At 30.9% G+C, this 25,737-nt stretch overlaps 3 protein-coding genes across 3 annotated transcripts; 1 reads left to right on the forward strand and 2 right to left on the reverse strand.

The window, feature by feature from the left end:
• The first annotated feature begins 13,188 nt into the window (after window positions 1–13,188).
• On the forward strand, window positions 13,189–16,353 carry LOC123896877 (G-type lectin S-receptor-like serine/threonine-protein kinase At5g35370). Its single transcript, XM_045947291.1, has one exon. The coding sequence runs from the start codon at window positions 13,574–13,576 to the stop codon at window positions 16,202–16,204; it is 2,631 nt and encodes an 876-aa protein (XP_045803247.1). The 5' UTR covers window positions 13,189–13,573; the 3' UTR covers window positions 16,205–16,353.
• Window positions 16,354–17,586: 1,233 nt separating this feature from the next.
• On the reverse strand, window positions 17,587–19,013 carry LOC123896878 (flavonol synthase/flavanone 3-hydroxylase-like). The gene is made up of 3 exons (XM_045947292.1): window positions 18,559–19,013; window positions 17,939–18,266; window positions 17,587–17,799 (listed from the first exon to the last, which is right to left on the reverse strand). The coding sequence occupies exons 1-3, from the start codon at window positions 19,011–19,013 to the stop codon at window positions 17,587–17,589; spliced, it is 996 nt and encodes a 331-aa protein (XP_045803248.1).
• Window positions 19,014–23,202: 4,189 nt separating this feature from the next.
• LOC123895826 (heavy metal-associated isoprenylated plant protein 8-like) lies at window positions 23,203–24,513 on the reverse strand. Its single transcript, XM_045946305.1, has 5 exons — window positions 24,502–24,513; window positions 24,144–24,255; window positions 23,790–23,971; window positions 23,598–23,691; window positions 23,203–23,492 (listed from the first exon to the last, which is right to left on the reverse strand). Exons 1-5 carry the CDS (start codon window positions 24,511–24,513, stop codon window positions 23,203–23,205), a joined length of 690 nt encoding a protein of 229 aa, XP_045802261.1.
• Window positions 24,514–25,737: the final 1,224 nt, after the last annotated feature.

A 25,737-nucleotide genomic window follows, 5' to 3' on the forward strand; every position in this document is an offset into this window, starting at 1 on the left:
TTCAGTTCAAAACTGAATTAAATAGTTCAATTTAAAATATGGTTCAGTGCAATTCGAATTACAGTTTGGTTTAGTTAAGATTTTTTTCTCAAAATATACTCCTAGGCCCCTCTTATTTCCCGTAATACCCCCTCTCAAACTTATTTCCCGTAATACCCCTCAGGGGACACAAACTGACGTAGCGACATTCCCAATGTCGCCATTGCCTCATGTATAGCGACTGAATTAAATAATTCAATTTAAAATATGGTTCAGTGCAATTCGAATTACATTTTGGTTCAGTTAATTGAATTTTTGAACACCCCTCCCTAATTTCAATGGAGGATGCGATTGAAGAGCTTATTCAGGTTAGATCCTTTAATCCACTCTAGTGATGCATATATTTTATATTTTGTAGCACTTCTTTTCGATACTGATGATGCAACTCTGGCTGCCACTGATACAATGTTGAAAATTGCATTTTTTTTTTGTTTCTGTATTTTCTATTTGTTATTGCTGCAATTACACATAACTTCCCCTCCAATGTTCTGGTCATATGTGCAGTCAGTATGGATTATTTTATAGTGCATTCAATAAAAAGAAGTACTTCATCTGCAGGATTACTTTCCAAGTTCTTGTAGGTTTTGGAATTTTGATAATGGGCTGTTTTGTTAATAGATCTTAGCTTCGTTTCACGTGGGCTGTTTTGGAATTTTGATATTAACACAGACAGGTTGTGGTTTCATGTGTGCAGTGTGCTACCAGTGCCTTATAATAATCTATGAAGCACGGACATATTTATGATTAGGCGTGTCGCGGTGTCTGACACGTGTCTGTGTCCAGTGACGGAGCCAGGAATTTTTTATAACGGGGGCACCAAATATATAAGTTTGTAGTATTAAATGTATACTCTCAAAAATCTATTTTTATAGATGGACCGCACAAATTTTATACTTTCATATTGATCAAGTGTTTTAAGGATTAAAAATTGATGAGAGTTGTGAACATGATTTTTTTTTGAAAAATATTTTTATTGCTTAGTGTTAGAATTTTTTTACCAAATTAAAACTATGATCATATAACACATATTATATATAGAACACATCATATGCAATACTTTCAATTATCAAACTCTAAATGAAGTTTTCACAATTAACACAAATATATGTTCAACAAGGTAATAATATATATGTTAATTCTCATTACAATAATAAACAAATTCGTTCGTGACTTTGTAAGATGCTTTTAAGTAGGTCTATGAGATTATTAATAATTTAAAAAGGTTTCTCACTCTTTCAAACTTTACTTTATTCATATTACTCTTTTGGAGAATATCTTATAGACTACATTGATAGTAAGTGGTTAAATTAATAGACCGTATTGATAGTAAGTTGTTAAAATATAGATATCTTAACTTAGTTGGTAGGAACGTCGAATTTTATATGCAGGACCGGGGTTCGAACCTCGGACACCCCACTTATCCATACTAAGGGTGAAATTTCTAACCATTAGATTATCTGACCAAAAAAATATATAGATATCTAAGTGATAGTAAGTAGTTAAATATAAGAACAATTTGTCAATTTAATAGAGCCGAAGACCTATTTTAAATATTAATAATCTCCAAGACATATTTAAAAGTATCCTATAAAATTAGGGACTAATTTGATGGTTTATAGGAATATGGATCATATTTTTACCAAGAATTGAAAAACTAAATTTTTAATTGTCTTTTATATGTATTGTGTGTGATGGGTTGAAATGAGTTTACTTTCAATTGGTGATGGATGAGACTACTCAAAATATCAACACTCAATATACTAATACTAGTATATAAAAAAAAAATCTAAAAAAGTTGTGCAGGCAAGTGCCCACACAACACACTACCTCCCTCCGTCCCTGTCTGTGTCCAACACTCGTATCACACTCGTACGACACGTGTCGGATAGCTCATAGCGGTGTCGGGAAAAACTCAATTTTTCCTTTACTTTGACACTCCTTTTATCGGTGTCCGACACCCGTAAGACACTCGTACGACCCGTGTCGAAAAAGTGTCCCAAATTTTTTATTTTTTATTTTTACTTATGCTCTCCTTAGACACATATCTACAAGAGTTAAAGATATGTCGAAACAACAATATTGATCAATGAGGGATTGAATGCATTACATTTTGATTATAATATTTTTAGTTTTTTCGATAGTAAATGGATAAATAAAGGTAAAATACTAATACTATCATATCTTATTTTAAAACTTTTTTTAAGAAATAATTTGCTCAAATTAGATTTAAATGTATATAGATTCTCAATTTATATGTTTGATAAATATGTAGCGGTGTGATGTCCTATATTTTTTACATTAGCGGTGTCACGGTGTCCGTGTCGTGTCGGGATGTCCGTGTCGGAGTCCGTGCTTCATAGATAATAATACATAAAAATTGCATAAACTATTTGTATAAGCTCAAAAGTAAGTTAATACAATCGGGGTAAGTTTGAAATCATTCCCTCTTAATTGTTGTATGATTATATGAAGTCCACCAGTTTAATTAGACGACAGTTTTAGACGACTTTGTTGTCAGGCGACAAAGTGTCTTGTCTTGGTATTTGGTTTAGTGTAGTTTGGCAGAATTGATCTTCGTTAGTTTGTAGTATGAAGCATATTAAATTGATCAAGCCATGGCTAATGCAGGATAAAATTTAACATGAATGCTTCTAAATGTTGCATAAATGTATGCCTGTGAGAATACTCCTGGTACGTGATATCCTAAAGACGATTGTTGTCTATGAAGCATGGGTACTCTATTTGAAGGAGAGTATCGATATCGGGTACGTATCAGGTAATGATACGTACCTGGTACACCATGATACGCACCGAAACCGTACCAATATTTTTAATTGTTTTTTCCTCACACAAGGTACACAATGGATACCATAGTTTTAAAAACCGGACCGGACCGGCCGGTCTGACCGGTCCGACCGGGAACCGGTAGCATGAACGGTCCTGATAAGTTGCAGAACCGGTTTTGCAAATGACCCGCAGTAACCCGCCTTGAACCGGCCGGTTCATCGGTTGAACCGGTAACCGTTGAAACCCACCCGCGAACCGAACCGGTTTTGGAGAGAGAATAAACATTAATTTCAAAAAAATTTCAAATATGTTACACATGGGAATCGAACTCAAACCTTTTACAAAGGAAAGCATGACTAGAACCACTTGGCCACATGAATTTATGTGATAATTTATATCATTGAATTATATTTAATATTATTTAAGAAACACCATGACATGTATTAATAAATGCATTGATCATTTTTTTTCCTTGTTATTTTAAATTTGATTTTCATACATATATATATATTCATCGTTTTATTATAACCTAATATATTGTTATGTTTTTCTAACAAAATTATGATATAATAATATTTTAATTTAGTCAATAAAATATTTTAATTTATTTAAAATATTATTATAGCATAATCGTGTTTTTTCTTTTAAATACATGAAATTTTATTGAAAACAAGTTTCAAAGGAAATGTTTTTTATTAAATTTTATTTTATGAAATTGAAGTTAATATATTTAAATTTTTATTATAAGCCGGGCCAATAGTCATGCGGTCTGACCAGTGACCCACTGGTCCGACCAGTGACCCACTGGTCCGACCAGTGAACCAATGACCCAGTGTCTTGGCCGGGTCGATCACCGGTCCGGGTTTTAAAGCATTGATGGATACCCATTATGTACGCCAAACACAAAAAAAAAAAGAGATTTTTTTTTCCGGTTATTTAAAAAAAAAAAAAAGAGTAAGACATACAATAAAAATGTAGGATATTGGTGGAGATGAACGAAATCTATTTAATGGAGCCGGTATTCTTAAAGTTGCTAGTCTTTTTCTCGATGAACTTAACCTAAAGGCCGCTCTTTTTGAGCAATTTTTTTTTGTGTTTACAATGAGCTGGGGGTCGAACACAGGACCTATAACGTACTACTCAAACCCCTTACCACTAGACCAAACATAGTGGCTTGAGCAAATTGTTTTTTAGTTTGGATATTTTGTTGTCATTTGAATAATTTAAATAAGGGTCATGTTTAACAATGCACTTGTTAAGCATACCAAAAATATAAATAAAACATAAAGTTAATATTGATAAGAAAACAACTTTTTATACTTTCAATGCATTGAACGCACGAGTTTCAAAACAAAATTTTCTGATTTATGTGATTAAATAGTGCACCGTATGATTTTTGTTGTTTAATTATTTGGGTTAACAATGTAATTTTTTTTTTGGTACATGTTAACAATGTAATTTTATTTATATAATTATATTAAAAAAAAATTATATGGAATTGAAAGGTTAAGAAGATTTTTTATAGGTTGTGTAAAAAAAAAAAATATTTTTGATAGGTTACATTGTAATATTAAATAAAGCAACTGTTTCAACTTTTCTTTTTACAATTTATCAATGAATTAATTAGAAATTTATTTGGGAGTTACAACATGAAGAAAACATGGGAGTGTATATGCACAATATATAAGCAAAAATAAGAATTTTGTATAGTTGACACATAAGCATAAGAGTTTTGTAAAGATGACACATCAGAAAAAAAAAGCTTGCTTTCCATGTATATATATATATATATATATATATATATATATATATATATATATATATATATATATATATATATATATATATATATATATATATAGGGGGCTGCTAACTTAGACCCAGTTGGGTCTAAGTTAGCAAGGTGCACCTTTTGAGTTGGACAAAAATACCCATGTTTTTAATTTTTGAAAGAATTGAGCAACAGGGGCATTTCTGTAATTTTCTGCAATTTTACACGCGCCCCCCACTTCTTTTTCCCCCCCCAGACACGTGGCAGCTTCTCATTTGACAAAAATCGAGCGCGTGCATCACACGCGCCGACAGGCGCGCGTGGTGGAAAGGATGACGCGGAGAGAGAAAGCCTTTTTAAAAGGCAGGCCACGTGTCAGCATATGATTGGCTGCGTTAATTTTTTTCCATTTAATACTTTAAACTCGATTATTTCGTCGTAAATTAATTTTTTATTTTTTAATTTTTATACCAAAATTCATAATTTTTTTTTCTCTACAAATAGAGACTTGGTTCGTTTGATTTGGACACCGAAAAAAAAACGCAATTTTTCACTACTTTAAACTCGATTATTTCGTCGTAAATTAATTTTTTTTTTTTATTTTTTATACCAAAATTCATAATTTTTTTTTCTCTACAAATAGAGACTTGGTTCGTTTGATTTGGACACAGAAAAAAAAACCCAATTTTTCACTACCTTAATCTCATTTTTCACTACCTTACATCAACTCACTGAAACCATTCTACCAGAAAAATGGTTTCGGAGTACAAATCTCTAAAACCATTCTACAAGCTAAATGGTTTCAGAAGCAAATAACTAATAATCAACTTACTGAAACCATTTTACCAGCAAAATGGTTTCAGATTACAACTCTCTGAAACCATTCTACCAGATAAATGGTTTCAGACGCAAACACAATTAATAAATTACTCACTGAAACCATTCTACCAGTAAAATGGTTTCAGAATACAACTATGTGCAACCATTCTACAAGCTAAATGGTTTCAGAAGCAAATAACTAATAATCAACTTACTGAAACCATTCTACCAGCAAAATGGTTTCAGATTACAACTCTCTGAAACCATTCTACCATATAAATGGTTTCAGAAGGATTTCGGTGTCCAAATCAAAGGAACCAAGTCTCTATTTGTAGGAAAAAAAAAATTATGAATTTTGGTATAAAAAATAAAAAATAAAAAATTAATTTACGACGAAATAATCGAGTTTAAAGTAGTGAAAAATTGCGTTTTTTTTTCGGTGTCCAAATCAAACGAACCAAGTCTCTATTTGTAGAGAAAAAAAAATTATGAATTTTGGTATAAAAAATAAAAAATAAAAAATTAATTTGCGACGAAATAATCGAGTTTAAAGTATAAAATGAAAAAAATCACGCAGACCCATTCATATGCTGACACGTGGCTGCCTTTTTCAAAAGCAAAATTTTCTCTCTCCAGCTTATAATCTAGTGTGGCGCAGACAGGATGATCTGATAGATCAGGATGATCTGGGCTGTCTGATTGATCAGACAGTCTTAATGAGATCACATCTTGGCTGTCTGATGGAAATCAACGGTCTGTAACCATGGTCCTTCCGTACGCGCGCGACACTGGATCCACGTCTATTAATTGTTTAAGAAGGTGGGGCGCGTGTTGTTATTTTTTTTTTATGTAAAATTACAGAAATGCCCCTGTTGCTCTATTCTTTCAAAAATTAAAAGAATGGGTATTTTGGTCCAATTGAAAAGGTGCACTTTGCTAACTTAGACCTAACTAGGGTCTAAGTTAGAAAACCCCATATATATATATATATATATATATATATATATATATATATATATATATATATATATATATATATATATATATATATATATATTGATTGATTGATATTGATGATTGATGATGATATATTGATGATTATCTATATATTGATGATTGATGATTGATGATGATGATTGATATTGATGATTGATAATTGATGATTGATGATGATGATAATTGTGATGTTTATTATTATGTTTGGCGTAGATTAGAAAGTTTCTTTCCTAAATTTTTTTTCTTTCATTATTTCAATTATCATAACCGTACCATTAAGTATTTTTCACTATTACATTCCTTAAACTTTAGAGCTTCTTGCAAATGTAACTAACATAATAAAAGAAATATTGCATAATTTTCAGTTTCACTCTACCATTTATAACCATCACTTATCACATTTTACTGTCAAAAAAAAAATCACTTATCACATTTTTTTTCATCTTTGTTCTACACATTTGATACTTGCAAGTTGCAATGATACTCATGAGATCATATACATCTTCAACTTCAAGTTGTGCACTATGTGTACTATTGATAGCAATCTCAGCAAGATATGTAGAGATTTTTTGAATACTTGTGTTCATTTGTCTTTTATAGTAAAAACTTAATTATTACATTCTTTTGTTTTTTTTTTTTACATTCTTTTGCTGTTTTGTTACTTTTATATTCATTTATTCTTTAATGTCATGAAGGGAAAACATAATTGATTGCTCATGTTCAGAATGTGAGGAAAATTTGAAGGAGAACTTATGTGAGTTTTGTCAAATACCTAGAAATAATTTCCTAACTTATCAGCTACTCAAAACAATGTCAACAAGTAGATCACTTTTTACCAACTTTTTATCTATTGTGTTTTTAAAAGAACATATTTGTTGTTTTTCTAGATGAACACACAGATGAAGACATATTGTTTTATAGACAACATCGCCATTAACACTAATGTTCATTGCAATTTCAAGTTTTTCAATCGTTAACAGTGTTATAAAGAATGATATGTTGCTGAGTGGATACTGATGTATGTATTGGTGCAAGTCAAGTATAATTTTTAATTTAGCTTTATATGCATAGTCCTATTCAATCTTTTTTTACATAATTGTTATATATTATTACTGTAATTTTTATTAAATATATGGCTAATTTTTAATTTTTTTATTCATTGCTAGCAACATCTCTATTTAATTTTAGGTACAAGTAAAATTCAAAACAATGAACTCAAAAGTCGTCCCCAAGAATTTTGATTATGTTAAAGCAAGCATAATAAAATTTATCCATCACTTCCACAAATTAGTTAACACTCTTTTTTCTATTTAATTTCATTTATAGAATAACAAATTTAGTCAAAAAATTATTTTTATTTATTTATTTATAAAAATAATAAAAAGTTCAAATTGATGAAAGGTCAATGAAAAGTAGTAAGTTACAAACTATTTTTATTTTATCACATGATAAAAAAAGTCAAAGTCACCATTTCTCATACTTCTTAGTTCAACATTTCTCATGAGCAATATTTTCACCAAGTATAAGTATGTATGACCCTCAACTCTTATTGAAAATAAATAAATTAGGGAAAATTAAAAATAAAAAAGCAAAGTGAATTGTGACTAAAATTGCAACTCATACAAAGAAAACTAAGATCTTATACGATTACACTATTAAAATAAAATATGATACATCCTTTCAATAAAAATCGAGAAGAAACAATAGACTAATAAAGTCGGGATAAGATACATCCTTTCAATAAAAAAATCGAGAAGAAACAAGACTAATAAAGCGAGTAATTGAGAAGAAACTTCAAGAGAACGAGGGGGAGTAAGTAGATAAGTTATTTGACATCTTAAATTGCATAGAAGGGAGTAAGCAGTAATGTTGTTATTTGATAGTGTTGGGCATAAATTTGGTATTGATTAATTAAATACAATTGGTGGGTCCAACATTTATTTGAAGGTTAGGTTACTTAATTAAGCCTTTAAATATTTCTAAAGTTTCAAGTGTGTCGAAGCGAGAAAGAGCTTCGAAGGAGTCGAAGCGAAGTTCCTAGATGGTAATATGCCAAGAGGCGCGTCGAAAGGGCGAAGCAGATTGAAGGGCCAGTTAATCCAGGCCCAAAGAACCAATAACGACCCAATAGAGAATTGGCGCGCGCTGAAGGAGGAAGATTCGAACGTGGAGAACGTGGGTGTACGTGGCAAAGCGAGGAGCGTCCAGATGATCAAGGAGCAATTATCATTTTGCCATAGTATTTATAGTAGTTTTTCGCTAGGAATCGGGGTGACAAAATCTTATACAAAACTTTCTCTGAAAATTCTAAGTACTCAGCGATCGAACGAACAGAATTCTGAAGAGAAAATGTATGTTTTGTGAACCGTTTACTTTGTAATTGCTTTTTATTCAATGCAATTTACTTTCCAGCAATGTTTAATTAGCTTTACTTGATACTTTCTCATGAAACTGCTGTTTCGAGGCGATTCAAATTAGCATTTTCTTTCATTATTTGCACACGATATAATTCTTAAATGTTTGTTGAATTTTTGACGAACATTCAAATATTTTCCTAAACAAACAAAACACAAAATTGTCCTGAGATTTACTAGTTGATCTCGCAAGTTTAAATACTTAAACTAGCGGTTGTTTACCAAATTTCAGTGTAAACAGATAGATAATTTTCAGAACACGAGATCACATGATAAACAAAGTCAAAGTCACCATTTCTCATTTCTCATACTTCTTAGTTCAACATTTCTCATGAGCAATATTTTCACCAAGTATATAAGTATGTATGACCACCAACTCTTATTGAAAATAAATAAATAAGGGATACATTAAAAATAAAAAATAAAAGTGATTTGTGACTGAAATTGCAACTCATATAAAGAAAACTAAGATCTTATACGATTATATTATTAAAATAAAATATGATACATCCTTTCAATAAAAAATATTTTAATTCTGAACAACTTTTTTTGTTTTTACACATATATAATATTGAATATAATCATATTGTAAAAGTATCTATCATTTAACTGTGTATTTTAATCGAATGTGGGATTATACTTATTACAATTATTATTTTTCATTTATAAAAATATTTTAAGTATGTATTTTAATTGAACCCGTGCGGGTTTACCCCTAATTATACTTAACACACGATGAAAGTAGAACAACTATGCTCTATCAAAAAAACAAAAAGTAAAAGTATAAAAATAAATAATTTTTAAAGGGGAGAGATCAAATTACACCGGTGTAACATTTGAGTAATGTTACACCGCTCAATAACGTTTTAACGAATACAAATTTTACAAAATCCACCGTTAGATTGAAAGCTTATATCTTATAGATCATCCATGTTAAATTTTACAAAAATCTAAAATCGTTTGATATGTTATTGAGACCGATAAAGATTAATGGTTTATGCATTTTTATTGAATACCGTTAATCTTGATCTATCTCAAAAACACATCAAACGATTTTAGATTTTTATACAATTCAACATGGATGATCTATACGATATAAGATTTTCATCCAACGGTGGATCTTGTAAAATTTGTATTCGTTAAAGCGTTATTGAGCGGTGTAACATTACTCAAATGTTACACCGATGTAATTTGATCCCTCCCCATTTTTATATTGATACAAACATTATTTATACTTTAGAAAAGTAACATACACAAATGTCAATTTACCATATTTAGTTTTTTTTAATACATGTCACCATATTTACTATTTAGTTCATTAACTAGCATTTCAAGAGATTGTAAAAAAAAAACGAGTATTTCATGACCACTAGTTAACATTTTCTTCATTAATAATAATAATAATAATAATAATAATAATAATAATAATAATAATAATAATAATAATAATAAAAAGGAAAATGCTAAGGAGTGTCCCAGACATTCTTTAAGGATAGGAATGATAATTTGACCCAAACGTAGTAGGTACCCACAATGAGTAAGACAAAAAACTCGCATTTTCGGTACGGACATAGGTATGAGATTACCCGCAAAAATGAGCAAGTATATATGGGTGCGGGAACGAGTACATTAATGCCCAGTTGCCCACCCGCTCCATACTCATATAATATTTATTTATTTATTTATTTAATATTACTATTATTTAATAATATATGTATATCGATTTAAAAAAAGTACAATATTATTAAACTATAATACATTTTTAATAAAAATATTTATTTACAACATAATGTAAACACAATGCGAATATGTCAAATCTAATGGTTGTGAAGGCCTTATGCACCATGCATAAGGAAATTCCTTATGCACCATAACTTTTGCCACTAGTTAACATTTTCTTCATTAATAATAACAATAATAATAATAATAATAATAATAATAATAATAATAATAATAATAATAATAATAAAAAGGAAAATGCTAAGGAGTGTCCCAGACATTCTTTAAGGATATGAATGACAATTTGACCCAAACGCAATAGATACCCACAATGAGTAAGACAAAAAACCGCATTTTCGGTACGGACATAAGTATGAGATTACCCGCAAAAATGAGCAAGTATATATGGGTGCGGGAACGAGTACATTAATGCCCAGTTGCCCACCCGCTCCATACCCATATAATATTTATTTATTTATTTATTTTATATTACTATTATTTAATAATATATGTATATCGATTTAAAAAAAGTACAATACTATTAAATTATAATACATTTTTAATAAAAATGTTTATTTACAACATAATGTAACACAATGTGAATATGTTAACATAGATATAAATTTTAACACAAAATTAATAATAATTTTGTTTATAATTTTCATGAGTCAACATTAAAATCTTTGAAATTATTTTTTAATTTTATTAAAATGATATGATATTTTACAATTGATCGATTTATTTTAACAAAAGTGCGGGTAATGGATACGCGGGTATGGGTACTTAGGTACCCATATATGTGCATGGGTATAAAGACTGTTATCCACGCGGGTATGATGATGAGTACGAACATTTTTTCAAATTGCGAATATGAGAACGAGTACTATAGTACCTTATCCATACTCTACGCATTGTCATCCATATTTAAGACTTTAAATAATAAACTTTTATGATCATTTTATTAAAATGTGTAAAGTCAATGCAATAAAAAAATTTATTTTTATTTTTTTAATAAATAATTTTTTTAATTGAAATTCTTAAAAAGTGTCTCATAAACACTCGTTAAGAAAACACTAATAATAATAAGGAATAAAATGTTGTACGAAGCGTCGTCACGGCAGCCAAGCAACTATTCCGCAAGTGGGGTGTGGCGGAATTTGCAAACAGTTAGGATGAAATTATTATAGTCATAGTCATTATGTCAACTTAATAATTCACACACTATTTGAGAGGAAACCCTCCGCCCCCGCCTACCACTATCACATACATTATTGATTTTTTTTTTTTTTTTTTACTGCTTATAGTATTTCATTCGTATGATCCTTTTGTTTATTCAACTTCATTAATTGGGTGGTCATCCCCACAATTATATACTACTCCTACTTGCCACTAGCTTGGATCCAAAAAGATCGTATGGGCGTTTTTTGTTGAAAATTTTAATTTTATATGGAGCTAACCTTGCAAAGTTTATTTTGATTGGTATAATAACCCTTGCAAAAAATATCATATGGGCACTAGCTTGAAAATTTACCATGGATTTGCGCTACAACTACTGTGCTTCGGTTTATGTCTTATGATCTATGGCATCTGTGTACTATTATTGTTATTGTTTTTGGTTAAATTATTTGACTATTTGAGATATCTTATGCGTGTGTAACTGTCCAGATTAATTTTTGAGCTTCATTTAAAAGATTGATCTTTCTTTTTTTTGACAATAAAAAAGATTGATCTTTCTTAATAAATATTTTTTATCAGTTATTAATTGTATAATTTTTTCTTTGAATTGGTTACTAATTGTATAGAGTATATATCCTATTGTTGCATTGTGTATATATATTTTATTAATATCACCACTCACCACCATAGTAATCTGTAGAAGAATATTTTTTTAATCAAACAAGCATATCATTAACTAATAAATATTCAATACATAAGAGAATAATCTCAAATCTATGGAAACTAGTCCAAACATTGGCCGCCCTAGCAAGAGTATGAGCAACCAAATTCGCTTGTCTCCTAACAAACTTAACCTCAAAGTTTACCGGTGTGATTTTCATTCACGTGTTGCACTGCAACATAACCATATTAGACGATTTCAACTATGTTCTCACCAAAAAATAAAATTTATGAATCTCAAATTCTAATTGCATCAAATCCAATGATAAAACTTAGTTTTCACAATTTCTCAACCATGTATTTCAAGTAGTTGCAATAAAGGGTAAAAAGTGTAGTGACTTTATATATATAATTTGTGAAAACTCAAAATAATTTTACGCGTAACGACCGCAACCGCTACCGCAATTTAAAAGTTTGACTAAAACGATTACTTTTTAGCCTAACAATAAATTTGTCTCTACATATATATATATCCTTCCCTGCATTTCCTGTTAATTATCTCCTATATATACAATACAATGTTCTAAATAAAGATTGACAACATAACTGCGACCGTGTCTGCAAACTAAACTGCAATTTAAAATCATATGCTTCAATGTTCATGTCGCACGCAGCACATCATTCTGCGTTTACCTGACTCTTCCATACAATAGTTTTTCTTCTTTAAATAATGAAATAATGCATCATGCATGTAATATAAAACATCTATACTCATGTCATGTAGACCAATAAATCGTCACATTTTAAAATATGTCGGCTTTATTTTATCATATCATATAAATGATATAATTTCATTTTGACAACTAAGTTCTCAGAACAGACAAAAAATACAATTTTTTATTCTTGCGTGTCTATGTTATATAATCAATAAAATATTCAATAATGTCGTCCACATTAGTAATCAATTGGAATATGGAACCAATTAATTTGTTAGATAGAAGAAAGATTAATGCATGATTTTCAATAGTCAACTAAAAATTATAGGTAGCAAGCAAGATAGAAGAAAAGAAAATGGAGAGCATTGAAATAGACCAATTCCACTCATTTGTATTTTCTCTTCTTGAACTTGAACTTGAACTCCAATTCCATTTCTCATTTGTCACATTTTTATTTTGCAACAAATTTTGACACCATGAATTTATCTTTCATAAATTTATCTTTGATTTTCCTTTTGTTTACTACTAGTACTTCCGTTTCCGGTAAAATATTTTCAGATCATATCTCACCGGATTTCACTGCTTCATATCTTACTGGTGATGGTAACACTGGCACATTCTTGGTGTCGCGAAACAACACATTCAAGGCAGCTATATTCAATCCTGACAAACAACAAACAAGTTTCTTCTATTTATGCATCATTCATTCTGCGTCGAACACTATCATTTGGTCTGCTAACCGTGACGCTCCCATCTCCAATTCCGATATAGTAAAACTAACCGGTGAAGGGATAACAATTTTTGACAAAAATGGAAATTCCAAATGGTCAACACCAACACTTAAATCACAAGTAAAAAAACTTTCACTCACTGAGATGGGAAACCTTGTGTTACTTGATCAATTCAATCATTCTCTTTGGGAGAGTTTTCAACATCCAACCGATACAATTGTTATGGGACAGCGTTTATCGGTGGGATCATCATTGTCAAGTGCTTCATCAAGTTCAAATTTCTCAACTGGAAATTACAACCTTACAATCACATCTTCTGATGCAATTCTTCAATGGTTTGGACAAACATATTGGAAACTTTCAGTAGATTCAAAAGCTTACAGGATTTCACATGATGATATTCAATACATGACAGTAAACACAACAGGTTTTTATATCTTTGGACATAATGAAACAGTACTTGTTTATCAACTTGGTTTATCGGTAACTAATTTTCGTATCGCCAAATTGGCTTACAATGGCCAATTTACTATTAGTAGTAGCCAACTTTCAGGAGAAAGTTTGAAGCAGGAATTTGTTGGACCAAATGATGCTTGTCAAATTCCATTAGCTTGTGGAAGATTAGGTTTATGTAATGATAACACTTTATCATCATCTTCACCTGGTTGTTCTTGTCCTTCAAATTTCCATGTTGCATCAGGTAATTCCGGTGGTTGTGTTCCGAACGATGGATCTCGTTCTTTGTCCTTAGCTTGTACTAATTCTTCTACAAATAATCATAGTCAATCAGTTGTTTCTTTTTTGAGTATAGGATATGGTGTTAGGTACTTTGGAAATAAATATTCTGATCCAATTATATATGGAGTGAATATGTCTGTTTGTCAAGGTTTATGTTCAAGTAACTGTTCTTGTTTAGGAATTTTGTATAGAAATTCATCTGGTTCTTGCTACATGATTGAAAATGAGTTAGGATCAATTAATAATGGAGGTGAAGGTGACATGTTAGGGTTGATTAAAACTAATGTTAGATTTGATATTGATAATGAAGAAACTTCTCAAAAAGATGGATTTCCTGTTATTGCTGCAGTTTTGTTACCAATTGCTGGAATGATTCTATTAATGGTTCTTGTTTTTTTGGTTATGTGGAGAAAATTCCGAAAGTCGAAGAAGCAAGAGGTAAAATTAGGGAAACAAATCTCGATCTCGCATTCTTCATGCGAATTGGATTTGGATCCCTTCTCCATTCCTGGTTTACCTATGAGGTTCGACTACGAAGAGCTTGAGGTGGCTACTGATAATTTTAAGACTCTGATAGGATCTGGTGCATTCGGCGTAGTGTACAAAGGTGTCTTACCTGATAAGACTATTGTGGCGGTAAAGAAAATAATCAACATTGGAATTCAAGGGAAGAAAGATTTCTTGGCCGAGATAGCTGTTATTGGAAACATTCATCATGTTAATTTAGTTAGACTCAAAGGCTTTTGTGCTCAAAGGGGACACAGAATGTTGGTGTACGAGTACATGAACCATGGTTCACTCGATCGCAACCTCTTCGGTGGTGTTGGACAACCAGTTTTGGAATGGCAAGAGAGGCTTGATGTTGCACTTGGAACAGCGCGCGGACTTGCTTATCTTCACAGCGGATGTGAGCAAAAGATAATTCACTGTGATATCAAACCAGAGAATATTCTTTTGCATGATCATTTTCAAGCTAGAATATCTGATTTCGGACTTTCGAAACTTCTTAGTCCTGAACAATCTGGTTTGTTCACAACCATGAGAGGAACTCGCGGTTATCTTGCTCCTGAATGGCTCACAAATTCAGCAATTTCGGAGAAAACTGATGTATATAGTTTTGGAATGGTGCTTCTTGAATTGATTAGTGGTAGAAAAAACTGTTCTTTCAAATCAAGAAGTCATAGCATGGATGATGATCATAAGAATAGCAATGGAAATAATGGAAATTCATCAAACTCATCAACAACAGGACTTATTTATTTTCCACTTTATGCATTAGAGATGCATGAACAAAAGAGTTACATGGATTTAGCTGATCCAAGGCTAGAAGGACGCGTTACAATCGATGAAGTTGAGAAACTTGTTCGAATTGCATTGTGTTGTGTTCATGAAGATCCAGCACTTAGGCCAAACATGGTTACTGTTGTTGGAATGTTGGAAGGTGGAACTCCATTACCACAACCTAGGATGGACTCTTTGAATTTTTTAAGGTTCTATGGTCGTAGGTTTTCTGAGGCTTCAGTTATAGCAGAAGAAAATGAACATGGTTCTGCGATGATGCAACAACTGCGTGATTCAACACGGTTCGTTAGTGGGTTTTCTTACATATCTTCACAACAAATCTCAGGGCCAAGATAGTGAATTCTGTTAATTGTGCTTTGTTTCTTCTTCGTTTTTTCGGTCTGATATTAATTTTATGTTGATATATATATATAAATATAGGATTGCTTCTGTATGTAATTTGAAGTCGGACCTTGAAAATGAAATGTATGTCTTTTAAATCTTCATATATATGCACAGATATATTGGTGATGGGACAAACCACAATCCATGATCTTATCTCTATGTGCTATAAAAGAGTGTGAGTTAATAAAAATACATCTTATTTCCATCGATTTGTCATTATAACTACTTTATTAAAACAGAAGGAAGACCACTTAGTAGGGAAATAAGAGCATAACAGCGAGTATACGGCACGTGTTAGTTGGCGGACAACAGGCTTACAACACATTATAACAGCTCGGTTACAAGCATTTAACAGTGCAAGAGATGTGATTTTTGACATATGCAGCAAGGAGTCAAATGTGGGATGATTGGAATAGAGATCAATGCAATAATAACAACTCAGTAACAGCAGAGTTGGTTACCTCCGAGACATGGTTGGCTAAAATGCAACGTCGACGCCAGTTTTAGTAACGGAAGAATCACAAGTGGAGGATGGTACATTCGTGACGAGACGGGACAGTATTTATGAGCAGGAACACACTGGTTTATAGGAGCTTACTCAATTTTTATTTTTATTTTTTGAAAAAGCAAAAGACTATATTATTAGAATCTAAACCCCAAATACTAGTAGTACTAAAGGGTTGAAGAGCAAGTTCAAAAACAAGTCATATATACATCAAATCCTCCACCCCACAACTGAGGCAATGCACCAGAACAGAAAAAAGCATTTAAGCTTTAAGGATCCAAAACCAAAATTTGACAGCACCACCCATGCAATATACATTAATCACTCCAATTAAATCAATAGTCCTATGACACCTTCTATCAAGCACCCCGGACAGCCCTGCACCTGCACTGTGATCAAACTCTGATGCCGATAAATGCAATGCTCTAGCCTACCATACAACGCAAAGGGATCTCTCGCCATTGCCACTAAAAAATCAATTGATAAATGCAATGAGTTTTTTTTTTTTTTTTGACAAAATAAATGAAATGAGTTAAGTTTGAGTTTGTAAAATGACAACTTTGTTAATAAAGTGAAAAATTAATTTAATGGATACTTTTAGTAAGGGTATAAATGGTAAAACATCATTAATTGTACCTTGATTAACCAAAGTTTTTGGATAAAACTAAAATGCTAAAAGGACAAAAGTTTTGGGACAGAGGGAATACTATTTTAGCTAATCATCATAGTAGGAAGAAATTGGTAATCAATACAAAATGCTATTTTTACTATGTGATACAATAGTTCATTTGCGGTAGTCGTCAACTTTTACCCTTTTTTATTTTTCTTTCTATTGGGGAATCTTGTTGAATTTGCCATAGCGATACTCAGCATATGTTTTTGTTGAAAATTTGGGTGGATTTTGGTCGTTGACGAGCTGAGGAAGAGGTCCAACCACCACCTCATGTGGAGGAGTAACAAATACAGCCCACGACATGCGCTTGCGTTCCTTGTTCACCAAGCTTCTATGCAAGACACTCTTGTACCTCCCATTGCTCAACACCTACCATGACAGAAAAAGAGAGTATACTTTGTACAAGCTCTATTTTTGTATATTTTTCATAAATGATAAGATATAAATAAGCTTATAAAAAATAAATAAATGATAAGATATAAGAAACTAAAATATGACATGACATTACCTCAAGTTGGTCACCAATGTGCACAAAGAGTGCATTTTGCAAGTAATTTACTGCAACCCAGTTATCTTCCTTCCAAACTTGGAGGCCAGGAACATCATTTGAAACAAGTAAGGTAAGGGCAGACATATCAGTGTGGGCCTCAACCCCTAATGCCAATTCAGGTTGTGGACATGGTGGATACATATTTATCTTCATTTCTAACTCTATTTCTTCACCTCCCAAAGAAGACTTCAAAGTCTTGTTCTCCAATTCTAGCCCTTCAGACAAAAGCTCCAAAATATTGCTTGTCACCCTTAAAATCTCTTTATTGTATTCTTGTACTACTTCCCTATCACATAAAAAAATACAATTAAATTGGAAGAGATAAACTCCTTAAATAGCTAGATCTCAGTTATCTCAAAATGACCAGTCTCTCTGCAGTTGCGTGCATAAGATACCTTTAAATTACAAAAAAAAATAAAATACAATTAAATATTACATCTTTTTAGTTTAATGTGTTGTATTCTTGTTACAAACTATAAAATTATTATTTATAAGTCATAACGACCTTAATTTGGACTTTTATTTAATCAAAAATATTCTCTTTAAATCTAACAATCTCTACGGTTGTAACTTTGTACCTGTACGAATGAGGACTTTTAGGCCACATCTCATAATTCACCTTTGAAGAGGGAGACATAAGGTGAAAATAATAATCCAACCACTCAACCTTTTCTTCTAAATTCTTAGTCATCTTAGTTCCATAGCCCTCAAATTTACCACTAGATGGGTCATTTGCATATGCCTCTTTTTCCTTTTGAGGAAGAGAAAAGAACTCATTGCCAACACCTTGCAAACTTTGAATAAGTTTTGGAGATATATCATGGTCAATGATAACAAAGAAACCCCACTTAGAGGCAGCTTCAGTGATATTTTTCACTAAAAGATTATGTGGTTGAGACAATGAGATTATAGGAACATTAACACCCTCCAAGGCCTTAGTATTCTCTGGCCTTTCATTCTCTGAGCGAATGAATTGTGGTGGAAGCTCCTTCAATTGGTTAAAAGCTAATGTTTGTACTCTTTTGATTTCCATAAACTTTATTTAGTATGTGAATGATCAATTAATTGATTTTTTCTTAAACTATTTATTATAAAAAATCAATCAACAAAGGCTATATTTCAATTGTGTATCTTACATATTTGCATACAACCAACCATTTACAATATAATGCATTCAATCTTACTACTCCTTTTTAACACATAGACATGTCTTTGTATTGTTTTAGCAACTAAATGCATAACAATAACAACAATAATAATGCAACCAATCATCCAAAAAAGTATATTCAAGGAAAAGGAATTATAATGCCTAGCAAACCACTTTACATTATAATGCATTCAATCTTACTACTCCTTTTTAGATGCATAACACCGCTAAGGTGTTACTTAATTAATGCATAATAACAATAATAATAAGGAGTTACTACTCCTCTTATAAATTAATTAATGCATAACGACAATAAGAAATGAAAACTGATGCTTAAGCTTAATTTGTAGTAGTTACTTATTACACCGATAAGGATATAGATGGTTCAGTTGAAACTCTTATATTTTCTTAAACACTTTTTCATAGTTATGGGGAAAATTCGTTTTTTCTTTTTAGTTATGGGGAAATTTTTTTTTTTTTTTAACCAGTTTAATTTTGTCCGGGGGTTAGTTTTAATATCAAGTGATTTCAACTCATTCACAATCGCAATTGCAGGGATCGAATCGTGGTCCTCCCTACCAAGTTCAATGTCAATAAACACTGAACCAACTAACGATTGGTGAAAAAATCCGTTTTAGTTTCCGAGAAAATGTGAGAGATCCAATTTAGCTGCTAAAAAAAATAAACAGTAGCAAATTCTTTTGGTACATAATTAAACAGGTGCAACTTAGACCATCTCCAATGGTGTAGTACCTATTAGGTACTTATGGTACTTATTAGGTACTACCATTGGAGTACCACTCATTTGAGTACCTATTAGGTACTACTTCTAAAATAAGAACCCTCTCTCTCCTCTTGGACCCACCTTATTTTTCATTAAAATATTATTTTCATGAGCCCACTTTATTTTATATATTCAATTTGAATTAATGGTATAAAAACACAATTTTATTTTTGTACATCACAAAAACATAATTTTTGAATTGGCATGCCTCTAAAAAAATTTAATGCCAACCATATAGACGTTGGTGCAATATTCGGTAAATAGAACTAATATAATATGGGGTATTATTTAGCCGATGATATTTATCCATAATGAGCTACACTTGTCAAGAAGAGCACAAATTCAAGATAGGCGAACTCATCTTCAACTTCAACATGATCTTGTCGAGCATATTTGGCAACGTTTTGGGCATGATGATCAACAAAATTAATTGTTTTTAAAATTATGTAATGTTATTTTAAATTATTTTTTAATTATCTAATTCTTAAAATTTGGCAATATTATTTTAAATTAAATTTTGAATTTTAATTATTTTTCGAATTATAAAAAAAAATAGTACATACTAATTTTGTAATTTTATCATTCAATCAATTTATATTATAAAATATATAATTAAATAATAAGTTATTGTAATGATGTGGAATTATTGATGGGACCCATTTTAGAACTTTTTAAGAAGTGCTCCATTGGAGGGGTTGAGTACCTATTAGGTACTATTATTAAAAAATAATAAATTAGTGATGTGTCAATGTGGGACCCATTTAAGTACTCAAAATTGGAGTGCTCCATTGTGGATGGTCTTAGTCCCTATATATGAACCGACATCAAAATTAGTTTTTTATGCTGACATGTATGCTGACTCATCAACAAATGTGTCATGTCATTCAATTAACAAAGGCGGCTCGCAGGCATGTGCGAGGTGTGCGACGGCATAGGGCCTCAAAATTTTGAGGGCCTCAACTCAAAATTTTGAGGTCCTATAATATTACTTATATATTATTTATGCCTATAAAATATCAGATGTATATTAATAGATTAATTTTTAGACCCTAAAATAATAGTTATATATTGTTAATGTTCATAAATATCATGAGTATCAATATATTAGTTATCTATACTCGTAAATATAGTTTCACTCATTTTAATCTTTGCATAAAATTTAATCTTAGATTATGATGTTCCTTTTTGACGTTATATTCAAAGATAATTATTTTGTATTTCTTGTTCCATTTAATTTAATGTAAGATTTAATATTGATAATTTATATGATTACAAGAATGTTTTTTTTATATTATATGCAATTTAAATCGATAATTTTTTATTATTTTTTATTAAGGGACCACTTTTATATTTTGCACAGAGCCTCATAAAACTCGTAGACGCCCCTAAGAAGGAAGGTAATTAGGTCCTTGATAATATATAGTTTAAAAAGAGAAAAATTAATCCGCCACTATAATTAAAAATAGACAATTTAGTCCTTAACAATAATTAAGAAAGAATAATTTAGGGTTTGTTTGATTCACTTTTTAAAAGAAGTTTTATCTATTTAAAAATTATAAAAATTAAAAACATGTTTGATTAGTAGTACTATTTTGCAAAATAGTTTTTTAAAACTGTTTACATTTTTGGTGATTCAGAAAGCAAAAAACTAGAATAGATAAAAGATGTTTTGGGTTTCAATTTTTTTTTTGTCAAGTAGCCTGGTGACTAGAAAATCCACCTTAAATGTTAAATAAGCGGAATGTCCCGGGTTCGAACCCGGACTCCTGCACATATAATCCAATGTTCCTACCAACTGAACTAAGCTCACAGGGACGTTTTGGGTTTCAATTTTGCGGTTAAGAAAACACACGGAAAACTCATATGTTCATTAATGGCATATCTGTAATATTATGTGATGGTGGCTCTGCAAATGCACAGAATCGCAACCAAGTAATAAAGTGATAAGTTATCGTTCTCCACATGGATTGTGCCAAAATTATTAGTTTCGTTTAAGAATTTAGATAGTTTTACATAGATAATTGTGTGGGTAAAAGTAAATTGCAGGAAAGTAAATGACTGGAAAATAAAGTAAAGGTGCGTGTGTGTCCACGCGGGGTGGTTAAGTGTTTTCGAATCTCTCCCTTACTCCTGCTTGGTGGTTAATTCCCTTGTTCCCCTCTATCAGGATTAGTCTTATAAAATAGGTTCAGAAGCACTCGTTCCCTATGTCTATTACAAACTGGTCAGAGCCTAGTTTAGGCTGTCTTACTCTACTTAAATATCCTCGCTCAGTTGGTTCCACTTTTTCGTTTAAACTTAGGTATCCTTACTCTTAAGGCTCAATGTGTCGCAAGCTGTCACGTGTGCCTCAAACTAGTCATAACTCTGACTTCAGGTAGAATTTATCGTTCTTAAGGGAGTTTATCGACTCCACCTAACCTAGGAAAAATAAATTACAAAGACAATAAAGAAAAGAACCTTATTGGCCTTGGAGTTCCTTGGCCCTCCTTGCCTCCTCCTTAGAGTTCTCCTAACTCTAGAGTGAATATTGAATAGCTCTTAAAATTTTGGAATGAATAATAGTGAAGGAGGAAGACTTTATTTATAGTTTTTCAGCTGAGTTTGAGCTTTTTCTACGCGTCCATCGCACCCATCATGGCCACGATGGCGTGTAATTTCGCCTCATCGTGTCCATGGTGGATCATATCGTGGTACGATGGAAAATCTTCTCCAGATTTTCTGTTTTCTTCAACCGCCTTTCATCGTGCCACGATGACAAGTCATCGTGGTACGATGGGAAAGATTTGTTGCAGATTTTCTTCAATTTACACCGTCTTCTCATCGTGCCACGTTGGATCTCATCGTAGGTACGATGGCTGCGCTGTTTATTACATTTTTGCCCTTTTTACTGCTTTTTCCACTTTTCTTGCTTTCAGGCCAAGTAATTCCACTTTTCCTGGTATTTGATAGCTTTTGTATTTCAATTACTATTAGAACTACCCTAAATTACTACTAAAAACATCATATAATTGACTGTGTAACTTTCTGTACTTCAATGGGACATAAGTTGCACCATTCTCTAGGCTTGTTTGGGTTACATCTTATTTTATAGAAAAAATAAAATCAAAATTAATTTTCTTTTTAGAAAATTTGTTTACCTTAAACAAAATAAATGACCTTTTATAATCGTTCAATTTCACAAAGTATAATAACTTAGCTAGCTTGAAAATAAAATAATTTTATTCAAAAGAAAATAATTTTTATTGATACATTTAAATTATTGATTTCCTTTTTACTGCAAAAAATATTTTACATTATTGAACATGCAAAAGCATTTTCATCATTAAATTTTTGATTAGGGTAAAGATATTGGGTGGAGTATTGAGGAGGATAACTAAACATAATTATGTGTACACTGTCTCTCTCATTGTTGTTTTTTTCTTGATCTTGTTTTCCTTGATCTCTTCTTTCATCTTCTTTTATGATATCAGCATGTTTTCCAAATTTCTTTTTGACATATTCAACAACCTTTGAAGACTCAATTGTTCCTCTTACAGTCACATGTGATTTTTCCTCGTCCAATACCACAGATTCCACACCTATGATACGACACAATATAGGAACAAAAAAAGTATTTAATTAAAAAAATTTATACATTGTAATTTTTTTGGAAGGAAAAAAGAGAGCAATTAGAAAGAACATACCTTCCATTTTCCCAATATTTGTCGTGACATCATTTGCACAGCCTTCGCAATGAATATACATCTTAAGCACCATAGTTTTCACTTTTGCTTTTGCCTAATTATTACAATAAATAATAAATAAAGAAAAATACATAAATTTAACAAAATGGGAGTAATATTAAAAAAATAATTGTATAAAAAAGAGAATTTAACCTGTTCCTTTTTTTCTGGCTCTTTTTTTTGTTTGATTTCAGGCTTTGGTTTTGGTGAAATTAGCTCAACATTTTTGCTGAATTTCTTTTGAAGTCTTTCCAAAACTTTTGATGGATCTTTTATAACTTCACCTTTTAGATAGATCTTTGAATTTTCTCTATCAATCCTTATATGAGTTATTCCTAGTCATTATGTACACAACATATATCATATTTCTGATTGAAAAAAAAAAAAGAGAGAAAAAAAAAACATATATCATATTTTTGTTATTAATTGTATAATAATTAGAGCATTACACAAGCATTTATCCACCACAAAGGTGGAAAAAGTAGACAAATTAATATATTTAATTACCTTCAAAACCTTTCAAGCACTTTGAAATTTGGTCAGAACAACCTTCACAGTGTATATTTGCTTTCAACACCACACCCCCCTTTTCTGATTCCTTCTTTTCATTGTTTTCTTCCTTATGTCCACACACAAAATAAAAAATTGACAATGTAAGATATATATAATAAGTTATCTAAACAAATCATATAAAAATATAAAGATCAAGGGTTTATTTTTTAACAAGATTAATTAAGAGAAATGTAACATATACTTCAATAATTAAGACAATGTAAATAATGAGTTCATTTCTAATCTCCATGCAAAAGAAAACAAAATGAAGAGAGACTTCAAATAATGAATTTGTGCATGTCAATTTTCTTACTTTCTTCCCCATAGTACGTAGCTCCCCTCAACTAAGATGTAATGATGGATATTCTTTCAACCTGATGTTATTATGTGTATATATACTAATCATGTCAAGCCACATAAGGTATAATTATGAACAAATTATATTGTTAAATGACTTACATAGTAAATTATCAACAATTGTAATGGTAGTAAAACTCACATTAGTGCTTTAATGTTCAATAAGAAAAACCATAGAAGTTTTGATATGATTATTAAAAAAGAATAGAAGTTTTGATATTTCATCTATCATACATTGATTAGATTTGGTAAATTTTAAAAGAAAGTTAAGATAAAAAATACATAAAATAAATTATGTAATTTCTTAATATTTTATAATTGAAATTCTTTTGCTTTTGTGTTACTCCCTCCGGTCCTTTTTATAAGGAACACTTAGGGCAAAAAAATTGGTCCTTTTTATAAGAAACTTTGACCAATTTTCAAATGTTTTAAATGTTCAATTTCACTTATGCCCTTATTTATTATGAGAGAGAATTTAAAAATAAGTAAGTTAGTTGAATAAAGAGTAATTAAATAAGGGTATATATGGAATAAATTAAAATTTATAAGAGTATTAAATGAAAATAACTATGTTAAATGTGTTTCATTGGTCTGTGTGATTTTTTCAAAGTGTTCCTTATAATAAGGACCGGAGGGAGTATAACGTTATAGGTAAGAAATTTTGAAATTCACATGTTTTAGAAAGTTAAAATAAATACATGTTTTAGAAAATGAAAATTGGTAAACAATGTCTTAATTAGTTTTGAGAGTTCAAAACATATGTTAAGGAGAATCGATCTTGGAAAGAGAGTTGGCTTTTACAGTCATGGAATTATAAACTATTTTTATGTTTTTCTTAGAAAGAATTGTAGAAGGGGGTCACAAATTTAAGCGTACCGCAATCACATTTGAAGAAGGCAGAAAGTCTTACTTGGGCACATACCCAACACATGGCATCTAGGCACATCCAATCAAATTTTGACAGCACATAAACAATGATTTTTAAAAAAAAAATTAAAAGTTTTTTTCTTCCCCCATCTCACTCTTAGTTTTCCGTCTTCTTTCTCCCAATCCCTGCAACAAACAAAATCTATTTCTTCCAAATCTATAAAAAAAAAAAACATATATCCAATCAACCTTCTCTTAGAGCTATCTCCAATCTCACTAGAAAAAACCAAAATTTCATAAAATCAACAAAAAATTTAAATAGCAA

Source organism: Trifolium pratense, linkage group LG7, assembly GCF_020283565.1.
Source record: "Trifolium pratense cultivar HEN17-A07 linkage group LG7, ARS_RC_1.1, whole genome shotgun sequence".
NCBI classification, from domain to species: domain Eukaryota; kingdom Viridiplantae; phylum Streptophyta; class Magnoliopsida; order Fabales; family Fabaceae; genus Trifolium; species Trifolium pratense.

Excerpts from the sequence above, each read along its gene's own strand:
- LOC123896878 (XM_045947292.1), bottom strand. The coding sequence starts at position 19,013 with ATGGAAATCAAAAGAGTACAAACATTAGCTTTTAACCAATTGAAGGAG. Across the intron at positions 18,267-18,558 it reads AAAAGTCCTCATTCGTACAG|GGAAGTAGTACAAGAATACA; the intron begins GTACAAAGTTAC and ends TTTATGTGATAG. Across the intron at positions 17,800-17,938 it reads ACATTGGTGACCAACTTGAG|GTGTTGAGCAATGGGAGGTA; the intron begins GTAATGTCATGT and ends CTGTCATGGTAG.
- LOC123895826 (XM_045946305.1), bottom strand. Across the intron at positions 23,692-23,789 it reads AGCCAGAAAAAAAGGAACAG|GCAAAAGCAAAAGTGAAAAC; the intron begins GTTAAATTCTCT and ends TGTAATAATTAG. Across the intron at positions 23,493-23,597 it reads AAATATTGGGAAAATGGAAG|GTGTGGAATCTGTGGTATTG; the intron begins GTATGTTCTTTC and ends GTCGTATCATAG.
- LOC123896877 (XM_045947291.1), top strand. The coding sequence starts at position 13,574 with ATGAATTTATCTTTCATAAATTTATCTTTGATTTTCCTTTTGTTTACT.